The 23,854-nt window shown below is 52.8% G+C and overlaps 1 protein-coding gene across 2 annotated transcripts; it reads right to left on the bottom strand.

The window, feature by feature from the left end:
• Window positions 1–378: 378 nt before the first annotated feature.
• IDS (iduronate 2-sulfatase) lies at window positions 379–23,781 on the bottom strand. Of its 2 annotated transcripts, XM_033849826.2 has the most exons (9): window positions 23,548–23,781; window positions 23,046–23,182; window positions 22,274–22,451; window positions 19,541–19,629; window positions 17,693–17,893; window positions 16,016–16,186; window positions 10,624–10,750; window positions 8,268–8,441; window positions 379–5,296 (listed from the first exon to the last, which is right to left on the bottom strand). In XM_033849826.2, the coding sequence occupies exons 1-9, from the start codon at window positions 23,630–23,632 to the stop codon at window positions 4,824–4,826; spliced, it is 1,635 nt and encodes a 544-aa protein (XP_033705717.1). In that variant the 5' UTR covers window positions 23,633–23,781; the 3' UTR covers window positions 379–4,823. The 2 variants fall into 2 exon arrangements, with proteins under 2 accessions (XP_033705717.1, XP_033705724.1); XM_033849833.2 differs by lacking the exon at window positions 8,268–8,441.
• Window positions 23,782–23,854: the final 73 nt, after the last annotated feature.

The raw sequence follows: 23,854 nt of genomic DNA, 5'->3' as shown, positions 1-23,854 counted from the left end.
TGAGAATTTCAGTCAAAAAAAAAGATTAATGTAGGAATGGTGGTGCAGTCATGACAACTGCAAACCAAGAACTGTCAACAGCATGAAAAAGCAGGCTAACGTTACTTTAGACCAAAACAGCTGGACAAGGGATTCTACGTGGTAGATGTGAGCTATGTCAAGGTGAACGTGTTCGTATCTGTGCACGTGGACGTGGGCAGGAGAAAGAGCAGAAAGCCATGTCCCCACGGCAGCAGCGGCCACGCTCTGGATGCGCGCTTCTGTTCATCCTCACCGCTTCCTGCGTCTTCCAAATTTTACAAGATGAGCATATACTATTCTGATAATGGGGTGGAGAGACAGGGTAAATTAAGTATAAAAACCAACCACAAGAAAAGCTAAGGAATATGAATATTTATTAAATCTCTAGATCGGCAAGGCTCTCCATGTTGAACAGGAAAAGACGGGAAAAATCACGTAGGAAAAGAGCAATTTGTTTGATTACTTATAAAAGTGAAACCTAAAATTTAAAGGCAAATTCACACAACTAGAAATACAAATGCCCAACAATCGTACAGAGAGAACGGGGATCGAGGTCATTAATAAGCAAAGAATCCAAAGCTCATACAGGATGCCACTTTCACCTGTTACCGTGAGGGTTAGGGGTTTTGTTTGTTTTCAAGGTTTGTATACTCTGTATGCTTGTTCGCTTTATTTTCAGTTTTACTACCTTAAGGGAGCAGGAGAGTGGGGCAAGGACTGAAGTCGAGATGCTTTTGGCAATTTGGCACCGAGAGCCCGTCCTACGGGAGTAATGTGGAGTACACAAAATCATTTTATTCACAAAGTTGCTCATCACAACATTGTTTACAATACTGCAAATTTGGAAATTGACTAAATTCCCAATAACTGAAAGGTTAAGTAAATAATGATGAAATTACACAATAAAATATACTACCACCAGTATAAAGTATCTTTGCAAAAACCTGTAATAACCACATGTAACAGTGAAAGAATAGGAATATAAAATTGCACGATACAGCACACGGTATGACCGTAACAGTGTAAAAAATTTACATCCCAAAAAAGACAAGATATTAAGTGACTCTCTTGGTGTAAAATACTGATGCATCTTCTTACCTTTTACTACATTCGTATTTTCCAATTTTTCTAAAATTAACATGTTAATTTTACAATCAGAAAAAAATACTTTTAAAGTAAGGTGCCCACAAGATTCCTCAGCGATGTTTATTTCATCCCATGATGCAATCTAGAGAGTTCAAACCCCTCAGCCTCTTGGAAGTGGGGGCATGGGAGCGGGCGGTGGAGAGTGATCATGGATGGATGGATGGATGGATGGATGGATGGATGGATGGATGGGTGGGTGGTGAAGGGAGGACGGGACAACCTAAGGGTGGGCAGGGAGGCAGGGATCGGCAAGGGACAGTCAGGGACCAGTGTGCAAACTGGTCAGCCGAGGAAAGGGGCTTTGTGGAGTCAGGGAAGACTCTGACTGCTCAGCGGAGGTCTGTGTAGACCCAGTAGTAGGCACTAACGGTGTTCTTAAAGGGCAGGACCAAAGAAGGATTTCAGGAAGACACATGGATTCTTTGGGAGCAGGGGAGGAAAGAGGAGGGGGAGGTAAACTACGTGGGAAGGAGGTGCAAAGGGCTAGGATGATGGTGGTGGGAGTGGAGGGGAAGAGACCGATTGCCAGAGGGAACTCCCTGCGCTAAGCTTAAACCAGACGTATGTGGTTCACTACCGGACAAGTCTCTGTGGGCAAACAGAGTAGAGAATCAGCCCATAGGAGGAACCCGCCAACAGCCGGGTGGATCGGCCCAGAGTTAATCTAGGGCAGCTCCGTTCGTCCACTTTCTGGCACAACGGAAAGGCTGTAGATCGGTGCTGTCCGATACGGTAGCGACGACGCACACTGGCTCTTGAGCACATGAAATATCGCAAGTGTGACAGAGATTGTGCTTTTGAAATGTTTATTTCATTTGAATTAATTGAAATTTAAATAGTCACATGTGCCTAGTGGCTAGTGGCCAGCACATACCTAGGGCAGTGGTTCTCAAGGGCACTCTCTGGAGGAGCAGTGTCATGTGTCCAAGTGCAGACTCTCAGGCCTCAGCCCAGACACCCTGAAGCGGAAGCTCTGCAGGCAGGACCCTCGTGTTTCTGAGCCACTGGTTTAGGGCCACTCAAAATTTCTGAGATTACCTGTCCGGGTTTCAACTAAACTGCATAAAAGAACCCCTGGCTCAAGTCTACAAAGAGTGACTTGAGAACCATTAATAAAACGTGTCCAGCTCAGCAGGATCAGAGAAAAGTTACGTGATGCAACGAAGACATGGTTTCTCAAAGCCGATTCAAGATAAGGAATGTGGTTGGCTTTGAAGTGTGAAAACCAGAGAGCAGCCGCTCATCCCAATGAACGCTGCAGACGTGCACAAGCGGCTCTAAATTGGGTTCAGTGTCAAAAACACAAAAAGCGACCGTCGCCCGTGAGATGATTTAGAAGAGCACGCCCCTGAATGTGAAATGCAGCCGCGCTTCTAAAAGGAGAGATTCATAAAGGGAGGCCAAGAAAAGCGAAAACCTAAGGAGCATTCTGAGGCTACGCCCTCGCGGAGAAAAGAGGACACAGAAGCACTTCCAGCAGAGCCAGATCTACACGCGAAACACCCCAAAGCAGACCCAGCCCCAGCTGTGGCTTTGGTCACGTGGGTGAGTGATGGCCAGAATGCATGTCACTTTGCTCTCTTTGGCATGGTTCAAATTACGCCTTCAGCAAGAGTAGAATTTGGAGATTTTTTTTTTTTTTTTTTTTTTGTGGTACGCGGGCCTCTCACTGCTGTGGCCTCTCCCGTTGCAGAGCACAGGCTCCGGACGCGCAGGCTCAGCGGCCATGGCTCACGGGCCCAGCCGCTCCGCGGCATGTGGGATCTTCCCGGACCGGGGCACGAACCCGTGTCCCCTGCATCGGCAGGTGGACTCTCAAGCACTGCGCCACCAGGGAAGCCCGAATTTGGAGATTTTTGATACTAAAACTGTGCTTCAAGAAAATAAAGAGGAAAAAAATGATGAAGTGTACATATAATAGTCAACCATGAATGCAAAATAAAAGCCTGGGTGAAAACTTCTCGTTGTAACCGTGCAGGAGATGAAGCTACGTACGCTGAAAATACATCATGAGGAATTTGACCGGATTGTAAGATTCTTAGTGGAAGTGATGTGAGTGACAAAGAAGACAGGATGAAGAAGGAGAAAGAAAAGGCTGAAGGAAACCATCTACAAAGCTGAGGCTTCCCAGGAGAGACTCGAGCTTCGGGATCAGGAGAGAGGAATAGGGCCCTCCACTCCTCAAGCAGAAACTGTTGCCAGAACACTGTCACTTAATCGCTTAGAAGATTGTTGTGTTACCATATATGCCTCCACTGTAGGCTAATTAGTAAAAAAAAATCTGTATTTGAAATTTTACTGATTTGAGGTAATCTTATAATATCTTGCCTTTTTGTTTACAATTTAACACAGTGCAGTAACTTAATTTGCCGTACTTTGTTTCACAAATATTTAAATACCAAAGCAGCACTTGTAAACAAAGAATTACTAAAGGTTACTTTGATACAGGACTACATTAGATGTTTATTAAGAGAGTGCTTGACTCTTCTGGTGACTACTGATAATTAATCAACTTCAACGTGTTGTGAATATGACCTGTGAATACTCCATCATTTTTAAGATGACGTAGGCTAAGCTTATTACTACCACCTGCCTTTCTGGTTACTTTCATATTTAGGGAATATAGAACCACATTCTGGGGGATTAGAAATCACCTAATATTATATTAATGAAAAGTTTTCACAGTTCTCAAAATAATTTAGAATTTAACAAAATTAATGTTGTCTTTAATCAGCACTTAAAAAGTAGACTATTTCCTGTCTCCTGGATAAATGGATGTTTGCAACCAACCATCTCTAGAGAAGGAGAACATTAATGGTTTTGAATGACTCAATTCATGGATACAGTTATGCCTGTAACTATTTTCCACTGTGAATAAAGATACCTTTTAAATAGATGCCTTTGGGTTCAAAGGTCATATTACTTGCTAACAAATTATTATTTGGGCCAGAAAGTCTCTGAAAAATTTTAACTGAATTTCTCATACATCTCATGCCTCTAGTTTAGTGAGCATTATTTATTATTTGATGTAGAAATTCCATATTAATCACTTCATGCATATTTTATTTTGAGATTTGAAAATTTTTGATCTTAGAAAAACTGAAGCTAGACTTTAAGGCACTGGCATCTAGCATTATTATTTTACATTTTAAAAAGAAACCTAGATTACATGTTGATATAATATTTTGAATATATTGGGCTAAATAAGATATATTATTAAATTATAAACAAAAGAACTAGGAACTTTGTGTCACACCTAATTTGACATGTGGTTACTTTTTGAAATGCACTAAATTTCACAAATACTTAAAGTATTTCTTGAGCACAGTGTTATGTTCAGTTATTATGGTCTTGATAGCTAAACTTACGACAATTTTAGTTTGCTCACTCTGTACTTATTCATTCAACAAATAAGCTATGAGTGTTCCAAAAAAAAGGAAAGAAGAGGTTCAGCCCAGTCCAATTACCAACTATAAAGACAAATCAAAAGTTTCGGCTGTTACGTATTCTGAGGCCAAATTGTTGACGCCTGTTTTGACTGCCTACCCCTGGGGTTGCTTCCAATATTACAGGTAATCACGAAATAACCAGTGTAATTCCTTCTCTCACCAGCTGGACAGGAGAGCGTTATATATGCCCTCTGCGGTTGGCAAAACTCAAGGCGTCAACGATCGGGGAAGGGCTCCACCTTGGGAGTCATTATACATATTGTGATCCTGCCAAGGGTCAGAAGCTACAAAATACAGTTCCCCTGCATGGACGTCTGAAAAGTTAGCCAGAAATTCCCGGGGATTGAAGCCAACCCACACAGTATACCTATAGTCTACTGTGCGTATGGAATAGCCCATGACCTTTATATCTTTCAAACTCGGCTTGTCAGAATTCCACTGAGGAGAGTCCGCAGGCCGGGGGTACTGGCTATAGGCCACCAACTCACGGGGATTACCACGGATGTACAGATCTTCTTCCGAGTCACGGACCTGAAAATGCTTCAAAAGGTTCCGGCCTTCTCGGCACAGCTCCACGTGAAACGAGGGGATGGGGCAGCGAGGAGGGACGGGCAGCCCTGCAAGTCCCGCGAGCGTGGGGAAGAGAGAGAGCAGTTCCACGAGGTCCCCGGCTTGCCGGCCTGAAAGAGGAAGCAGCCCGGCGGAGGGGGTTACAGCGCAGAAGCCTGCTGCAGCCAGGCAGCACGAGCAGAGCGCGCGCCCAGGCCCTACACGCCGACTTCTGTTCTCTTACAGCATTTGTTCTTAGCCCGAGAGTTTTAGGAACAAAGCCGACTCGGCACCTCACCCGATAGCAGGGCAGAATGAAGATGCCCTCAGCCTGCTGGCGCTTTTAAACACGATTTGAATTTAGGACCCACCAGTGTTTAAGTGATTCAGGCAAGGGTCATCGGTGGAGGCCCAGACTGTTGGGGAGAAGTCTGTTGAGGACAGGCTATTCCGAGCCTCACAGTAGCATCACCCCGCGGATCACTCCTTTCTGGAAGTCTGCACTTGATCCATCGCCCTTTTATTATTGTAAAATACACACGACATAAAGTTGACCACCTTAACCATTTCGTAGTGTCTGGGTCGGTGGCATTAAGTACAGCCCCACCATCCATCACAGAACTCGCTTCACCTTGCACAACTCCCCGTCGCCACCCCCAGCTCCTGGCGCCCACCTGCTACTTTCTGTCTCTATGTGACCCCCAGCTCCTGGCGCCCACCTGCTACTTTCTGTCTCTATGTGTTGGCTACTCTAGGCATGTGTATGTGGACACATCTAGAGTATGTGTCCTTTTGTGCCTGGCTTCTTTCACTTAGCAGCATGTCTTCAGAGAGTCCACCCATGTCAGAGTTTCCTTCCCTTTAAGGCTGAATGATATCCCATTGTATGGACACGCCACGTTTTGCTTATTCATTCATCTGTCAATAGACACTCAGGTTGCTCCCACCTTTTGGCTATTAATTAACGCTATGAACATTCTTCTGCACGTTTTTCTTTGAATGCCTGTTTTCAATTCTGTGAGCTATATACCTAGGAGTGGAACCGCCGAGCCACACGACCATTCTATGTTTAACCTTTTGAGGAACCACCAGACTCTTTTCCACAGCGACTGTGCCATTTTACATTCCCACCGGCAACGTGCGAGGGCTCCAGTTTCTCCACACCCTTGCCAGTACTGTTGTTTGCTGTTTGTTTTGATAGCAGCCGTTCTAATGGGTGTGAAATGGTACCTCATTATGGGTGACTTATCTTTCAAGTCTTTACATTGACTCCTGTTAAAATTTATTGTGACCCTGGACCATCATTCTAGCCTTTCTGGATCATTAAGCGCTTGCTCTATACGGCTCAATTTTATTTCTGACGCATTTGGTTTGTAAGTAAAATAAAAAGAAAAAAGGTGAAGAAAGCTTTTTTAAAAGATACCTTTACAAGGGCAAGACCTGGCTGACACAACCGCCTTAACCAGGCCGTCAAGCTTGGCATCACTAATAATGGCACAGGCTGCCATGAAGTGTACAAGACGGCCGCCCCGGACGCTTGAAAGACACGAGGTCAGGGAGATGCGGGGTCCCAGAGGACGACAGGTCTTGTCGGCCACTGTAAGGACTTTTTACTCAGACTTGACACAGGAGTGTAGGAGGCCCCAGAGCAGGGCTGTGACACCACCTGGCTTGGGTTTTATCAGGCTCGCTGTGGCTGTTAAAGTCAGGATCACTGAGGAAAAACTCCAGGGATCAAGGGCACACGCAAGGAGAGCTTAGCAAGAGACGGTGGCAGTGTGGTCCACGGTGGTGACGGCCAGTGGGGGGAGTGGTGTGGACATATTCTGAATGGAGAGCGACAGGCGCAATTGCTGACACACCACGAACCGCATACAGACCATGACAGAAAGACGGGGGCCGATGGCCCCATGGTTTTGTGGCCTGGGCAACCACTGCCACTTCCTGAGATGGGGAAGAGCGTCAAAAGAAAGGCTTAAGGTCAAAGGTCAAATGGTCAGCTTTGGGCACGTTAGACTGGCCAACTGGGACAGGCTGTTGGAAATCCAAGTCCAAAGATCAGGGAAGACATACAGGCTAGAGGTAAAATTTGGAAATAAGCAGGGTGACAGTGCAGTTACATCAATTTACAACCTGAGCACCTCCCAACTGAAGTTTCAGAAAGGATTCTCAACCTGTCAGAAGATTTCTCCCAGCAAATAAAGGGCTATAATCATGCCCTGAAACCGTTTAACATTTTTATCAATGACATGAAAGAAGACAGTGCATGCAACACATAGAAATTAAATGTGTGGAAAATAAAATTGGGCCGTAGAAAACAAACTCAGGAAGATCCAGAAAGGCCAGAATGATGGGCCAGAACCAGGAAAAATTTAAACAAGAATCAATAGAAAGTACAGGATTTAGACGTTAACACGATGGATTAAATGCAGAAGTCCCGAAAGGGGGCAACCTGGTTTAGTAGAGTTCACAGCAAAAGCGCTCCAAGAAGGGCAAATGCCACCTGAAGTACACGACTCATCTCTGCGCTGAGCAGATCGAGTCAGGAGGCAACTCACAGAGAACCCACACAGGTCGACCCCCATGGCAGGGACGGCCATCTTGTCCAAGTGATGTTTCCAGAAGTGCTTTCTCAAACTGGAGCTTTTTGGAAGACAAAGACCAGGATAGCCAGGGGCCTGACGCTACCTGGAGAGGACCAGCTTGGGAGGACTGGGACAGGGAGGTCAAAGTAAACTTGCCCTTCACTCCTGGGGACGGCAAAAGCAGAAGCACTGATTTGACAGAGCCGGTGCTTCAGCAGATGGAGATGCTGCCAAGCTGAGGCCCGGCCAGAAGTGAGCAGGTGACGGAGTTCTGCTCACCGGTAAGCAGGCAGCCCCTGCCCCAGTGGAGTCTGCTACCCCCTCCTCTGAGCTCAGAGCACACTGCCGTCACCTCTACGACAGCCCTCCCCATCCTGGGGGTGCCAGCTGCTCCTCTGTCCCTCCCCCTCTCCAAGCCCCTGTGGACAGGGGCCATACTCGTTAGCTCTGGGCCTGCCACTCCCCTTCCGCACACAGGAAGGCCAAGTCAAGCAGCATTACTCCTGAATTTTCATACCTGGCTCCACTGATTCTGAGATGGAATCAAAAGGGTCGAGGTATGGGAAAAGCCTGTCGCCTGCCGCCGGAAGTGGAGCCGTCCTTCCCGGAACATAGAATAGCAGGGGCACGCGAGTAGTGACGTCAAAATTGCTGTATTTGGCCCATTCTCCGTGTTCGCCTAGAGCCCACCCTGGTTCATAAAAAGCACACAGAATGACAGAAAAAGAATAATCACCTCGTGGCTTGCTCATTTCAGTTAGACGCCATTTCATTCCCTGTTGTTAAAGCCAGAGGAAGCAAAACCTGATCGCCTAGAGGGCGTGTACCACCGAAACGGGCGCTGTGAGACTGTGGCACAATCGCTCAACTTCTAAAAATAGTATCTTTTTTTTTTTTTTTTTTTTTTTGCGGTACGTGGGCCTCTCACTGTTGTGGCCTCTCCCGTTGTGGAGCACAGGCTCCGGACGCGCAGGCTCAGTGGCCATGGCTCACGGGCCCAGCAGCTCCGCGGCATGTGGGATCTTCCCGGACCGGGGCACGAACCCGTGTCCCCTGCATTGGCAGGCGGACTCTCAACCACTGCACCACCAGGGAAGCCCTAAAAATAGTATCTTTTTCAATTTTTAAGACATACCACAGACCAAGAAAACATAACTTCTGATTCCAGACCCTTAACCTTGATTAAAAACCACCCCCAACCCTCACTTAAAGCAAAAGATAGTTTGAATACCCCGAGATGGAACTTTCCAATCACTTCATGATATGAAAAATATAAAAGAGACTGTATGTTGAGTAGTTCGTATTAAAAAGTAACCCAAACTACAAAAAGCTGCTGTGCATGGGTTCAAGAAGGCTTCTGTGGTTCGGATGTAGGCAGTCCCAGGAGGGCCTTTTGAGAAGGGCCATTTGTAATCAGCTACAGCTGCCTCCGAACCAAAGCGAGCTTCGAGTGACCCTGCCTTCACGGGGGTGCAGTGGACTGTGGAAGCACCGGGGGAGAAAACTGGGTGCTGAGAAGACGGCCCGGAAGGGGATGGCAGATCATTAGGCAAACGGTGAAAAATTACACCTCCACACTTCACAATACGGGTCTTTACAAGGTGCGAGGTAGGCCTGTGAGAAATGACACGGAGAACTGTCTATGACATTAAGTGGAAGAAACAAGCCAGGCAACGAAACAGGACACAAGCACAATCAATCCTGCCACATCCCACGACGATACGTTACGCACATACACACTCATGACATACAGCCCCATGTATATGCACGACTGAAGGCAGGTGGACGGACCCCCGATCCGTCAGCACCAGTTAGCTCTGGGCAGGTGGGATGAAGGGCAGGGTGCTCTGGCCCTACATGATGTGCTCTGCATACTTCTTTCTCGCTACAGTGAGCACATGCTATGATCTAACACTGTCCCACTTCACATTTGACGATATTAGAGAACTGTTTTCCTGTTTCTAGGTAGGATGACGGCAGTGTGGTTAAACTTCAAAAGAGCCAAATTTGGGCTTCCCTGGTGGCGCAGTGGTTGGGAGTCCGCCTGCCGATGCGGGGTACGCGGGTTCGTGCCCCGGTCCGGGAGGATCCCACATGCCGCGGAGCGGCTGGGCCCGTGAGCCATGGCCTCTGAGCCTGCGCGTCCGGAGCCTGTGCTCCGCAACGGGAGAGGCCACGACAGTGAGAGGCCCACGTACCGCAAAAAAAAAAAAAGAGCTAAATTTATTAGAAATACTGTTCAGAAAACTAAACCACCTGAGACTGGCTTCAAAACAATTTGGGGGTGAGGGAGGATAACCGGGGCTCACTGGCCTCAAACACACCCTGGCCAAAATTAAAAAGAATTTTTTTAAGATGTTTCCACTTTTGGAAAAAGTGAGAAACTGCCTTAGAAGAGACACAGAGTTGTGAACCCCAGGCTCCTGGCAGAGCGGACAGCGGGGCTGGGGTGGAAGGGGTAAGTCGGGTCTGAGGGCCTTGTTGGGCTCTGCCAGGATTGTTCTGGATCTTCGTAAGAGAAACTAAAACTCCTCCAACCCTCTAGGTTAGAAATGGGTCAAAGGGGCTCCCCACACAAATGGACGGCTCCTGCTGAGCTCACCAAGAAACAACAGTTACTACAAGGTCCCCCCACCCACCCAGCTCCACCACCCAAGCCCCCAAGATGCTTCTTTGACCCAAAAGAGGGCCCGCCTCCGTGGAGAGAAGTCCCAGGACTAACAAGGTGGCCATAAGGGCACCCAAGACTCCAGACTCAGGGCACTGCTGGTTCACAAAAGAGAATACACACCTATTTCAGGTAGCCTAGGAAAGTTTCCACAGAAAAGGTCCAATGCTTTGAGCGACTCACCTGGGCATTTCAAAAGGCTTACCGTGATCCGAGGTGAGCGCCACGATCGTGCTGCTCGCCAGCTGAAGATCGTCCAGGGCACTCAAAAGGTGGCCAACCTGCGTATCCAAATACGAAACACAGGCAAAGTAGCTCTGGCGGATTTTCCGCTGCAATTTAAAGAAGAAGAATAGTGAGAGTGACTGCAAGTTAAAGTGCACGGCATACCCAGCCACAGTGCTCGCCTGAGCACCCCTCCCGGGCCCCAGCCCTCGGGTGCCCTTGATGACCTTCTTAGCCAAAACGGAACACTCCATTCCCTGCCATCTCACCCCCCCCCACCCCATACAGCTACAGCAAAACCCGCATGTCCACAAGGAGGATTCTTTGCTAAGCAAATCATTTTTCACTTTAGGGCACAGATCACAGCACGTGGATGTACCACTTACTATTCCTTTCTGTCTCCTTCACATACTCTTGTGGGTCCCAGGAGACACCCATGTACACAGAAACTGACCCCTCAGCCTTCCAAAGTCTGCTGAGGGTCACACCAAAGGTACCATATAGCTGTATTCATTTCCTGGGCCGCTCTAACAAAGTATGACAGACTTGGCGGCTTCAAACAACAGAAACAGATCGCCTCCCAGTTCTGGAAGCCAGCAGTCTGAACTCAAGGTGTCGGCAGAGCCTCTCTGAAGGCTCCAGGGGAGGAACGTTCTAGCTTCTGGCGGTGGCCACAATCCTTGGCGCTTCTCACAAGGACCCCAGCCATACTGGGTCAGGGGCCAGCCCAGGGCAGCATGACCTCATCCTGACCAGTCATACCTGCAATGACCCTGTTTCCAAACAAGGCCACATTCTGAGGCCCTGGGGCTCAGGACCTCCACGGATCTTCCTGAGGGACGCAACTCAACTCTAACAACGGCCGTGAGTGGGCCTCTCCCCTGAGCTCTTCGTAACCCAGTGGATGGCAGCCGCTTCCCTCACAGCCTGTGGCTGGCACGTGCGCTTCCGGCCCAACAAACTGCCCACAGGCAGGACAACGGTGGCGGAGGAGGGAGAGCAGCCCACCCCCCACGGACCCCCCACCCCAGAGCGGCTTCCGGAGCAGATAGGCTCCGTGAAAGAGCCGCAGCCTCTGCTGGGCTGACTCTTCCGCCGCCTTGTCCACAAATCTTAGAGAAAAAGATGAGTCCTCTACCCCTGCCACAGGGGAGAAGCGAGGGAACCGCTGAGCCATCAGACCAGCCCCAGCTTCCGTGTGTCCCAGCTGGTCCTGTCAGCCGGACCCGCGGTGAGAACAGTCATGAGACTCGCCCCCTCTCCCCAGGTGGTGAAGACAATGGATATCCATCTAACCTTCTAGAAGGATTATGCTGAACCCTGGCTACTTCTAGCTTCTGGTAGATAAAAGTCTCCAGTCTGTAACTTGGGGAACTTCAGTCCTCCTGGGGACCAAAGACACCTGTCAGGATGGCTGTGTACTAGTCAAGGGTACGCCTTCCTTCCTATGCGGGCCCCTGGAGACAGGAGAAGCAACAGATGTGGTCGTCAACCTCACTGAGCCACCCGTCCAGTGAGGACAGGAATGGAGACAAGAAAAGGTGCATTACTGGTGGGGCCCAGGGACGACCCTGGAGGATGAGCCCTCGAGTCGGCCTGGGGAAATCGGGGGAGGCTTCACAGAGGAGTTAGCATTTGAGGAAAGGAGCTGGCAGTCAGACAAGCGGGGTCGGATGCCCTAAGCAGGGGCTGCAGAGCGGGGAACAGTGTGGAGTCACCGCAGGCCAGGGCACGTTTTGGGCCAGCAAGCTGACCAGTGTGGCTGGAGAGTCACATGGGAGCGCCGGGGAGCAGGACAGGACACTGGAAAGGCAGGTCATGGCCAGATGATACGGACCCAGAGGGTCCATCCACGGAGTGGAGGTCTCGGGTTGGAGGCCAACAAAGGCACCGAGGTCACCCGAGGAGAGGAAGTGACATAATCTGGGCTGCAGGCGAATGAGGGTCCCCCACCGAGAGCCCGAAGCAGACGCCAGGGGCTCGAGGGGAACCAGCAACAGATCAGCGCTGCGCGCACGGGGCAACCTCCACGGTCGCTCGTTGAAGCGACAAACCAAGACCAGACCACTGCGGTGGTCCACGAAGTGGTGCCGAAGAGGAATTTAGGGAGATGGGGTAGGAGCGGGGGAGGGAAAGGAGCTGAGGACCCCAAAGGGGACGCCAGGTTTCTCGCTAGGCTGGCAGCACGATTCAATGGCACGGAGAGGGCGGGGGCGCAGGAGGAGGAGAAAAGGAAGAGCAGGAACGGCGGTGCAGCCGCACGGGGCCTCTACCAACCAGTGGACAGACAGACGCGTCTGGAATCAGGAGCGTGGGGCTGGAGAGGCTGTCCCGGGGCTCATCCACAGCAGGCCCGGCGGGCAGGGTGGGGGCGAAGAGCATAAACAACACGGGGGGCGGCCCTGGGCTTGAGCCCGGAGGGCAGCACCTCCTAAGCAGCTGACGCAGAACGAGGCGCCTGCCCTGGGGCCTGCAGTGGAGGGGGCCCAGGAGGCTTGGCGAGGAAGCCCAGGAAGCAGACATTTCCAGAAGGCGTAGCTCTCTCAACAGTGAGAGGGCAGCAGGGATTCAGGGAAGGTCAGGACCCCCGAGGCTGGATTTTATTGCCAGTGAGATCAGGGCTGACCCAGATGAGAGAACGCTTAGTGGGATGCGGAGGCAGGAGGCCGCACAGAGGTGGACGAAGAATGAAAGGGCAGTGAGGCCACAGACGCAGCAGAACAGAGCACGTCGCACTCATTCTCCCGTGGAGGGCGGGCGAAGGGGCAGGAAGGGGAAGAAACAGGCAGGGCCCAGGGAGGCGGTACTTCTGAAGATGGGATGGACGGTTGCACGGAAGTTGGGAGGAGACAGCAAGGAGGGGCAACGGGGTAGGGAGGGGCCGAGTCCCTGCTGCTCTTCTCCTGAGACCAGGGAGAAGGCCGCAAGCTCAGCACACAGGCACGCACAGTTCTGGCTACAATGAGGGAGGTTATTTCCAGCTCCCGTTTACCAAGTACCTGCTGGGTGCCATCTGATCCTCCGAGCCACCCCGGAAGCTGAGCATTACCACTTCCATCTTACACAGGAGGACTCCGAGGCTCCGAGAGGTTGATTAACTTGCCTAGAGACACACAGCTGGCAAGGGGCACAGCCAGGATGTGTACCCACGTTCAGCCTGTGCCTTCCCCTTCCTCAGACTGGTAACCAGCCTCTGCCTCTGAAACAGGAAGTACAGTCATCTGCTGAGAGATGGGGCAGAAGGGCGGGGTGGCGGGGGTGGGAGGATGTGGGGGCAGAGGGACGGGAGGGGCTGGAGGGGAGTGGTGAGGGTTCAGAGCAGCTGCAGAGGGCAAGAGGGAGCCGAGCAGAGGACTGGGCATGCGAGCATGTCCCTGCCTCAGGACGCGGGCTTGAGAGCAGACAGGGTGGCCGGACTGTCCTGTGGTCAGGGTATTGCAGTCAGGACGAGGATAGAGGGACACGCGTGCTCAGGAGCTGGCGGGAAGAGTAAGTGACCGGCCACGGGGCCTCAGCTATCCAGGGAGGGAGCAAAGCCCAGAGGGGAGCTGGACACAGGGGAGAGGGGGCCACACACCAGTGATCCCCGCGTGGCCCCAGGCTCACGCACGCGGCACTGAGTTAGAGGGCTGACGGCTGAAGGGGGCGCAGGACCCAGAGCTACAGGCAGATGATGAGCAGGGCCAAGTGCGAGGTGAATGTGGGGCGGGGATCAGCACACGAGTACACCAGGGAGGTCCTCTGGGTCACTGTGAATCTGTGTGTCCAACTGGGCAGCTACACCACCAGCGGGCGTGGTGAGAGGAGGGGCTGAGACAATTGGGAAGGCACCCTCGCCGTGCAGCCGACACTGCCCTAGACCCCGCCCCCACATTCACTGTGGTCCCCGCTGAAAACCTTCAGAGCAGCTGTCATCACGGAAAACCTTCCCCCATCTTGTGTCGACTTTGCAGATAAGGACACCGAGGCTCAGGGAGATAGGATGACTCGTCAGCAGCCATGCAGCCGGTGTGGGGTAACTGGAATTCGAACCTAGACTGGTCAGAGCCAGCGAAACAAACGTGGGGGCTCTGGCATCACACCTCCCAGGGGGCGCTCCTCCGCAGTAACCGCGTGATCTGGGCAAGTCTCTAGTGTCCTTACCTGGACAACAGAGACAGCAGGCCCCCCGCTAGGGTCCCACGGGGACCAAAGAGCACACACAAAACGCTGAGCACCCTTCCCGGTGTGCAGTCCAAAATGTAAAGGGTCATCGGGAATGACTGCCGCTAACGCGATGTCCAGGCGCAGCCTCGGGGCTGCAACTCCAGCAAACCCCGCTCTCAGAACCACTGCGGGGGCAAGTAGGAACCCAACAGACCGACGGGCCCGCTGCTTCTCAAACTCTCACCACTGCCACCCGAGACGCAGGGTGGCGCGGCCCTCCTCGCTCAAACCCTTGCCGGCCGAACACAGGGGCCAGAGAGCAAGAGACACCTGGGCAGTCTGTCTGGTTTTGTTTTGTCTCGACACGTAGCCTACAGCAGCGGTTCTCAAACTTCTGCCTGCATTAGAATCACCAGGTGTGTGTTTTTGGAAATGCAGGTTCTCGGGCCCCACTCCCAGCCTCCAACTCCCTGACTCTGAGTGGGACCAGGATGCCGTGCTTCTAACGAGCCCTCGTGGGGGTTCTGACGCAGGCGGCCCAGGAAGCACTGTGAAAACGCTGCCCTCTTCCTTCCCCTGTAGACGGGCTGCTGGAGCGTTCACGTGCTAACAGAAAGGCAGGGCTGCGTGTGGAATATTCCAGAAAGAGTGTTGCTCAGCGTGCGCTCTGCGTGCCAGGGAGAGTGGGGTTGACGAGTCACCCCCACATCGCAGCAAATGGACCCCAGACACTGCAGCTGGACAGGGCTGGCCGTGTTGGTGCCCCAGCCCCCTCTGTGCCAAGGCCCCGCTCACCAAGCCACCTCCTGAGAGTAATGGATGCCCGTGTCGGCTTTCCCACAGGGGACCCGCCAGGACCAGCAAACTGAGTTCTGGGTGGCACCGGAGTCGCCAACCACCCTACACCTGACAGACTGTCACCTGGATTCAACAGCATCTCCTATCAGTTAGTGAGGGTCACCCAGGGCCTCTCCCCATGCCGGGCCCACAGCCCGCAAGTCCCCAGATCTCCAGACGCCCCCTTCTTTGGAAGCGGAGACGCTGAAGGGGAGACTCTGTATCCACCCAGCACGTTCGCCCCAACCCCGGTGCTCCACAGGCCGCCGCACACAGAGAAAGTTCTCAGCAAGACACAAGGGACAGAGCATGTCCACAGAGAAAAGCACCATCACTCGTGACATCATGCCATAAGTGCCCAATACTTCCCCCAAATCCGTCCTTGATACCTGAAAGTCGGCGGGAATCGGGCCGTAGGGCACGCTGAGGTTTAAGGCTTGGACATCCTCCCGCTGCCTGATATCCATCCAGGGGTTGTAGGCCACAGGAGGGAGGCCGGCAGGGACCTGGGGATCAGGAGCTAGGGTGATGTTCTCCAAGGGATACAGCTTCTGAAATTCCTTGGGGGGAAAGCACACAAAGCCACCGGGCCGTCACTCTTCCGGCAAAGGCACAAGGCTGGGCCCCTACTGGTGTTTACGCTGCCTCTCCTCTAAGCCTGTGACGCGTTCACACAAGTACCTCCCCCACTTGAAAGGCACTCTCACGAGATGCCAGTGGTAATGAAACGAGTTGGCTGGTTTCCTACAAACCGAGCAGCGACAGCTCTCTTCCCTCATAGAGACCGATGCCCTCCTCTTCCCGTTGCCACCTCCCCTCCAACTAGAAAAGGTGTGCAGAGGTGTGGCCAGTTCCCCAAACCAGTCTCACGCTCAGAAATTCACTGGGAGAGCACAAAGGAGTCCGCACACAGCCCTACTCACGGCTGCAATTACTGCAGAGAAAGGATACCAGCCACAGTCAGCAAAAGGGATTGTCACAGGGGGTATCTGGGGGAAACCAGGCACAGGCTGCCAGAGTCTTCCCCCGGTGAAATCACACAGGATGCGCGCAATTCCACCAGCAACAAGCTGTGTGACAGCACGTGTACAACGCTGCTGCCAGGGAAGCAGAGGCTCGTGAAAGCCTCAGCACCCAGGATTTTTACTGGGGCTGGTCACGCAGGCACCCTCTGCCTGCACACATCAAAATCCCAGACTCGAAGCAGGAAAGGAGGGGTTTCCGTGAACAGCTCAGGCCTAGGGAGCCACTTGGCAGTTCTGGGAATGGTGGGAACACTCCCGAGATCCAGGTTCCCAGAGGCCAGGCCAAGGGTCAACCTCAGGAGCAGGCCTTTCAACGGATCACAGTCAGGCCTGGTAGGTTAACTCCTTCTGCACGAGAGACAGAAGTTGGTCTCACTCCATCAAGCGGGGCTGACAGCTCCTGCTAGGAAGGTGAGATCCCCTGGGCCAATCAAAGCGCGACACTCACAGCATCAAAGAGCACGTCTCTGGTCTCCACGCCCATCGCAAGTGACGGGCATGCTTTGCAAAGGCAAAAGGGTGGGCTGCTCAGGCCCGGGGAAAACATGATAGGAAAAAACTGAAAAATATTCTGAAAAAGAAGAGACTACACACTCTAACTGATACACACGCAAGTGCAGGATTCGAGCCTCCAACGAGGCACATGGTGCCCCGCGTTTCAGGGCTCAGGGGGAAAGGCACTTACTGAAGAGGGCTTCACATCTCCTGGAATTCTGTACCAAGGACCGCCACTTACTGCAGGCTTCGGTGGCCAGCTCGGCATCCCTTCTCCGTGATGACTCACTAGCCAACCCAACATTACTCACTGACTTCTAGCGAAAAACCCTCCAGTGGAGGAAGTAGAAGCCAAGCGTTTCTAACAAGATTCTTACGTGTCCTAAGTCTACTTCTTAGCCTTGACCTCTGAAACCCATCTTCATACCACTGAGTATACTAGTGCCATCAGGCGTCCCTGGTGACAAGGGATGGCAGGACGTGGCCACCTTCACTGTGACACAGCTGTCACAGCTGTGCTGGAGCAGCCGTCAGCCAGCTCTTCACCTTGGGGTATCTGAAGGGGATGTGCGGCTTATGATAGCCCACAGCCAGGAAGAAAGGACTGCCAGACGTTTTCATCTTTCCCAACAACCGTACGGCTTGCTCGGTGCTCTGCTTGTCAGGCAGGGTGCCCTCGGGCACATCTGCCACATCCACAGGGCACAGCAGGTTGGCATGGAGTTCTCCGTCTGGTCCCCTGCAGGTCTTCCAAAACAAAACATACAAAGTCAGCTTTTTAAGTGCAAGAAATAGAAGTCATGAAAGTTCCCCACAATGGATTTAACGTTTATATTTCGAGCACATTAAGTATTAGTCATCCAGACTACACGGGCACATAGAAGTAGAAGTAAAACAGAGAAGCGTTTCTTCTTTTCCAGGCAGAGGCCAGAAATCCAGCAGAACTTAGTTCGCTTCTCGTTGTTCATTCTCTGTCTCTAGGTCATAATTAATTAAAGGAAACCGAAGTAAACTCACGATCAAAAAAAAAATCTGTCTCTAATTCAACAATAAAAAAACGTAGACCAAGGACTTGAATAGATATTTCCCCAAAGAAGATATACAAATGGCCAATAAGCACATGTAAAGATACTTCACATCATTAGTCATTAGGGAAAGGAAAAAAAATCTGTTTTCAATTTCAACGACAGACTAAAGCTTATAAGTGACAGGGTCACAGTTAACTAGATAAAGTGACAGTTCATGGAATTTCCAGATCCTCAACTCCACCATGCACAGGATGGAACCTACCGCTTCGTTTCTTAAAGTGGCCACGTCGGCCACAAGGCCAGTTTCAGTTTTGACCACGACTTCTACCTCACAAATACCCAGGGGCATCTCACCGAGGAGCAACCTTTCACAGCTCTGCCCTGTCCACACCGCCCTGGGCAGGGCAGCCGCCATCTGCCCCCCTGCTCACGTTCACATGGTCTGCAGCACCGCCAGGGATTTGGTGCAGTCAGACCCACCGTCTTGAGAATGACGTGGGACATGGGCACAGGGACCTGGCATTTGTGAGACTACTAAAAGTAGCAAGATGACTTCAGGGAACAGAAGCATGGAGATGGGGTCTTCCGATCTCATTCTCTTAATACTCAAGCCACAAGCCAAGGGCCAGAGCCCGCTGGCTTTCACTGTATTCTGAAATGAAAGTTGTCATGAATTTAGAACACTTTTCTGCACCCCACCAACCTCCCCAAATCCACACCCTTCTCCACACGATGGCTCTAAAATCCTCTGAGAAACATGTCATTTCTCAACACTCCAGCTGTTTCCCTGAACTTCTTAAATGTAAGTTTTAGTTGCATTTATACATCGGGGGCTCTTCTGAACCGAGATTAAGTTTCCTTATAGATTCCTTTTTTCCGTAATGCTTTAAAATTTTAAAGCCCCTATCAAAGGTCTCAACACCTGAACATATCCATTAGGCCCAAGACAGACAGACAGACAGATAGACGGAAAGCCTTTCTCCCAATCTGGGCTGAGGCGCTTAGAGCACAGGTCTCTCTTCGTCCTTCCATGTCTCGGCATCTCCTATAACGAACCCTCTGCACAGAGCCTTATCCAGAGTGAGCACGAAGGAGCCATTAAGTGAGCCTTGCACACTACAGCATAAGCTTCTAGAGCAAGGCATCCCTGCCGGCTTCGAAAATGCAGCCACCTCTCCACTGGACCTAATGCTCAAGATCCCAGCGCTCATCCCTGCCAGGTCATGATCACAAACCAAACCCACAAAGCCCAGCACGTAACCAGCTGGAAAGGACGCACGTGCTGCACACACAACAGTTAACCTGAATTTGCTAGACAGGGAAGAAGAGGCCCCTCTTCAGACCAGCACCCCTCGCACGGCCTTACCTTGGTGTTTTCGTACTTTTCAGAGGACGGATGATAAGGTGGAACAGACCAGCTATAGGGAGAGTCGTCACTATGATTGGAAGACACTCCTTGAGGGGGAAGAAGGAGGAAAGTCATTAAATAAAGCATGGCGAGTCCTTCAATGCCCTCCCCCACCAAAATGTACACTTTGTACACAGCTGGGAAAGGGCCATCCCCTTCTTTTGGCCTCAGTTTCCTCATCTATAAAATCAGGAGCCTAGGCCAGATGATGAGAAGTCCCCACGAAAGCCGACCCTCTGGGCTTCTATCTGAGTACTGAGCCCCACCCGACAAAGGAGGCGGCAGAGGCAGGGGCACAGCCATGGCTGGCTGGGCAAGGGGAGGCTCCGCGAAGCGGGGTGCTTTGCCGGATGCCAACCAGACACGAGACAAGGGGGCCGGGGTTCGAACCCCGACACTGCCTTAGGACGCCAGGTTCAGTGCTCTCTCATGACGCAGAAACCCACCCGTTTACAGTCTACCTGGGAAGACAAAATAACAACGTGAGACACCGAGGAAGGACTGCCAGCCGTCTGCAGAGGAGAAGTGCTGTGTGAGTGAGGGAGCCCCGGGCACAGAGGGGACGTAGGTCCGGGGAGGGCTGGCGGCGAGGGCTCTGGAAGGAGGAACCGCCTGTGCAGATGAGCCGGGAGGAGCTGAGAGGGTAGCGTGGGCAGCGCCACGGGAGAAGGGCGTCGCCAGCACGGGGACACACGGGGACTCCAATGACGAGCACCTGGCCAGGCAGGACTGGAGGCAAAGGGGCAGCGGGCGGAGGGCTTCTCAACCCCGCAGGCACAGTGGAAGCGCAGAGTGGGCTGACAGACCTGGTCCAAACCCCCGCGCTGCCCCACGTGCCCGTGCAATCTCGGGCACGCTCTGCGAGCCTCCATTTCCTCCTCGGGAAATGACGCCGATGAAGAACCCACCTTGCCTGCTGCTGGGGAGAGGATTACGGGGGCAGCTGGCACAGCACCCAGCAGGCGCCTGGCACGCAATCAATGGTGGCTGCCGTCAGCCTCAAGCAGGCCCCTCCCCGACACAACAGGGTCTTGAGAACAAAGACCCGCTTGAAAAATGTGTCTCCAGGAGGGCTGCAGGCCAAGTGTTTGCTCTCGGGCTAAGACAACCCCACAATCTAATTATCAGGGGTAAGGAGGCCAGGCGCCACCCCTCGGGCCCCGTCAGGCCTCCCTTCCTGAGGCACGATCTCCCCTCTGCTGTGTTTGCTCCTTTCATCTCTCTCTCAAGCTGTGCTCAGGCCAGAGTGTCAAGGTGTGAGCACCAACTGCAGAAAGTTCTACTTGCACTTGCTGGCGACCTTTCGGCCGCACAGCCTGACAGATCTCCTTCCAAACTGGGCCCAACTTTGCGGCCCCTCGTGATAAGCGTTTCTTGGGACAGAGCTCGGGCTCTCAAGGCACCCCCCCACACACACGCTGCCCTGGGATCCTCCCCTGGGAAGGGAATCAAGGCAGCTGCCACTCCAGCTTCCCACAGGAGGAATCGGAGGCTCAAAGAGGTTGAATGATTTGCCCCAGGTCCAATGCACACCTAAGAAGTGGCAGAACTGGGACCAGAACCCAGGGGCCGGCATTCCCGGTGCCACTGCCCATCAGCGGTTCACTCTGCCTCCAGAGGTGCTCATCCCGGCGGAATGCGGCACAGAGGAGACCTGAAAACAAGTGGGACTAAACTACAGTACATGTCTCTGTTAGACCACTGGGCTGCCATTAAAGGTGACGGCACGAAGTCACCATGCGGGAAAATGTTTATGTCTAGAACACTCACAATATAGCTGTGCGGCACTGCTGGTACAGTGGCGAGCACAGCTGCCTTCCACAATGTAAAGTTGTATATCCAGGAAAATCTCAAATCAGAAAAATAATACGCCCAGAACCAGGGGACGTCATCACAATACAGCTCTCCTTAGTGGTGCAAATACAAGCAATTTATGTTCTTTTTTTTTTTCTCTCTTTTCTGCCGCGCTGCGCAGCTTGCGGGGTCTTAGTTCCCGACCAGGGATTTAACCCGGGCCCTCAGCCGTGAAAGCGCTGAGTCCTAACCACTGGACTGCCAGGGAATTCCCAATTTATGTTCTTTAGTTTATACCTCCCTTTTTCTCCCACAACTTTCTGTCAAATAATAATGCCTTACTTCAAGTTAAAAACAAAAAAGTTTTAAACTCTCTGCTTCAGCATTCTCATTCTGGCAGTTTAGCTGGCAGTGTTGAAGGTCAGGACTGGGTGGCCCCTGGCACCCTAGAGCCCCTGGGTACCAGCTTACCCTCCTCTTTCTGACCTAATTCACAGACAGCGGGCAGGCACCCCCTGCCAGATTACAGCCTCTTCACTGGGCAAGTCAGCAGAGCTGCCCTGGTCTCACTTCACTGCCAGGGACCCCGGGTTACAGGGGGTCAGGCGCAGAGCTGGACGCCCAGCCAACACTCCCCTCCCCCACAGCCAGTGCCCTTCCTTCCCCCCACGCAGCCAAAGGAACCAAACAGCACCGTGACTAGTTTCCAAAAGGAAGAAAAAGCCCTGCTACCCTTTTTCACTTTTGGTGAGAACACAAAGCCAAGCTGAGAAGTGATAGCCTGCACGAAGGTGGCAGCGACTAACCAGGTGTCCACCGAGCCCCAGCCCCAGGAGGGGACCCCCGTCCTCAGACACGAAAATGGAGAGAGCCCAGACTCGGAGGGGCAAGCAGTACCAGGATGAAAGACTTTTCCAACCGACATGGTCACGTAGCCATTCTCCTTGAAGTACTGGGGGATGGTGGAGAAGTTTCCAGAGTGTGCCCTCCAGTAGGAGTTGAAGTCATACAGGCGGGTAGTGTCTGGTCTCCTCCCGGTGAGCAAGGACACGCGGCTCGGGGCGCACACGGCTTGCTGGTAGGGAGCAGAAGCAGAGGGACACGTCCTCAGAGGAAAACAAAGTCTGGGAGCTAAAAGGTAACCAGGCAACCTCCCAGGTCCTCGGCTAACAGCTTGGCGGCTGAGTCATGCAGATCTCAAAGCCAGCCAGCAGGATTTGGGCCTCACCCAGTCGCCAGCAAGAAGTCTTCCCCGAGAGAGGAAGGCCCCAGCCCCTCCATCCAGCAGATGACTGTGTCGTTCTGCATGATGGCGTCTCACGGGTGCCCGGAGCAGGCAAAGGTCTAGGGAGCGGCCCCATGAAGGGGCACAGGAAGGAGGGCCGCTGTGGCAGCATCCCCTCCTTCTCAGCACGAGGCAACCTCCATTTGGGGGAAGTAAGGTGGGCAGGACCAGCCTGAACACAGTATACCAGGGCACACCCTCCACCCAAGGAGAAGCACCCCTGAAAGGCACAAGCTTCCTTGCCAGTGGACAACCAGGTTTGCTCAGCCGCCATTTTCCAAACTGTGCTCCCCTCTACTAAAGAGATGCCTGGCACAATGAGTACCATGCCCCAGCCCTCAGTGCACGAGGCACACACCCACACCCAGAGGTGCCCAGACATACCTGGGCAAAGGCATTCTGGAAGAGGAGGCTGCGGGAGGCCAGCTGGTCCATGTTTGGGGACCTTATGAGCTTGTCCCCGTAACAACCCAGGGAGGGGCGTAGGTCATCCACGATGATTAAAAGGACATTCAGAGCATCTGCACAGGAAGGAGGGACTTCAGTGAGATCACCTGCACTGACACCCAACCCCCACCCGGGGTAGGTGCTAGGGTACCCAGAGGTCCAAGGCTGGTCCCAGCACCTTGACAACCCAGCCAGCTACGCCAGGGAGGGTGGAAGTGGGTGCACAGAAGAAGCCCCAGTCCGGGGTGGCAGGGTTAGGCTTTGGCCATGGCCTCAAGCCTGGATGAGGGAGGGAGAGAAAAAAGAGGAAGGGAGGGAAGGGAGGAAGGATTGATGGAAGAAGGAATGGTAGGAGGGAGGGAGCGAGGGAGTTAAGGATGGAGGTAGGCAGGGAAGTAAGGAGGGAGCCCCGCAATGTGGGCGAGGGCGCCGGAGGCACCTGTGGCCGAGCTGCCCAGCGCCGCGGATCCGACGGAGCCCAGGACCAGGCCAAGCCAGAGCAAGCCCCCGCCTGGCGGCAGCATTTTTGCCCCGCCGCAGCCGCTCCGGGGCGACGATGACAGGTTTTGGCAGGAGGGTAGGGCCACCCCCGCCGCCTGTCGCGCGTCGTAAACCCGGGAACCCTGCCCGACGCGGCCGCAGCCGGCCGCAGAGGCCGGCGCCCCGGCCCGAGCGCGACTGCGCCTGCGCGAGATCCGGGCCACAGGGGGCGGAGCCGAGGCTTCCGCGCAGCGCCTGCCCCGCCC

This window comes from Tursiops truncatus, chromosome X (genome assembly GCF_011762595.2).
Source record: "Tursiops truncatus isolate mTurTru1 chromosome X, mTurTru1.mat.Y, whole genome shotgun sequence".
NCBI lineage: Eukaryota > Metazoa > Chordata > Mammalia > Artiodactyla > Delphinidae > Tursiops > Tursiops truncatus.
The sequence above is the reverse complement of the archived record's forward strand: the minus strand, read 5'-3'. Positions and strand labels throughout refer to the sequence as shown.

Coding starts and splice junctions, on each gene's coding strand:
- IDS (XM_033849826.2), bottom strand. CDS start 23,632: ATGCTGCCGCCAGGCGGGGGCTTGCTCTGGCTTGGCCTGGTCCTGGGC. Junction 8,442..10,623: donor GGCGCTCACCTCGGATCACG/GTAAGCCTTTTG, acceptor TTTATGAACCAG/GGTGGGCTCTAGGCGAACAC. Junction 5,297..8,267: donor CTCAGAATCAGTGGAGCCAG/GTATGAAAATTC, acceptor TTCCTCTTTCAG/GCCGGCAAGCCGGGGACCTC.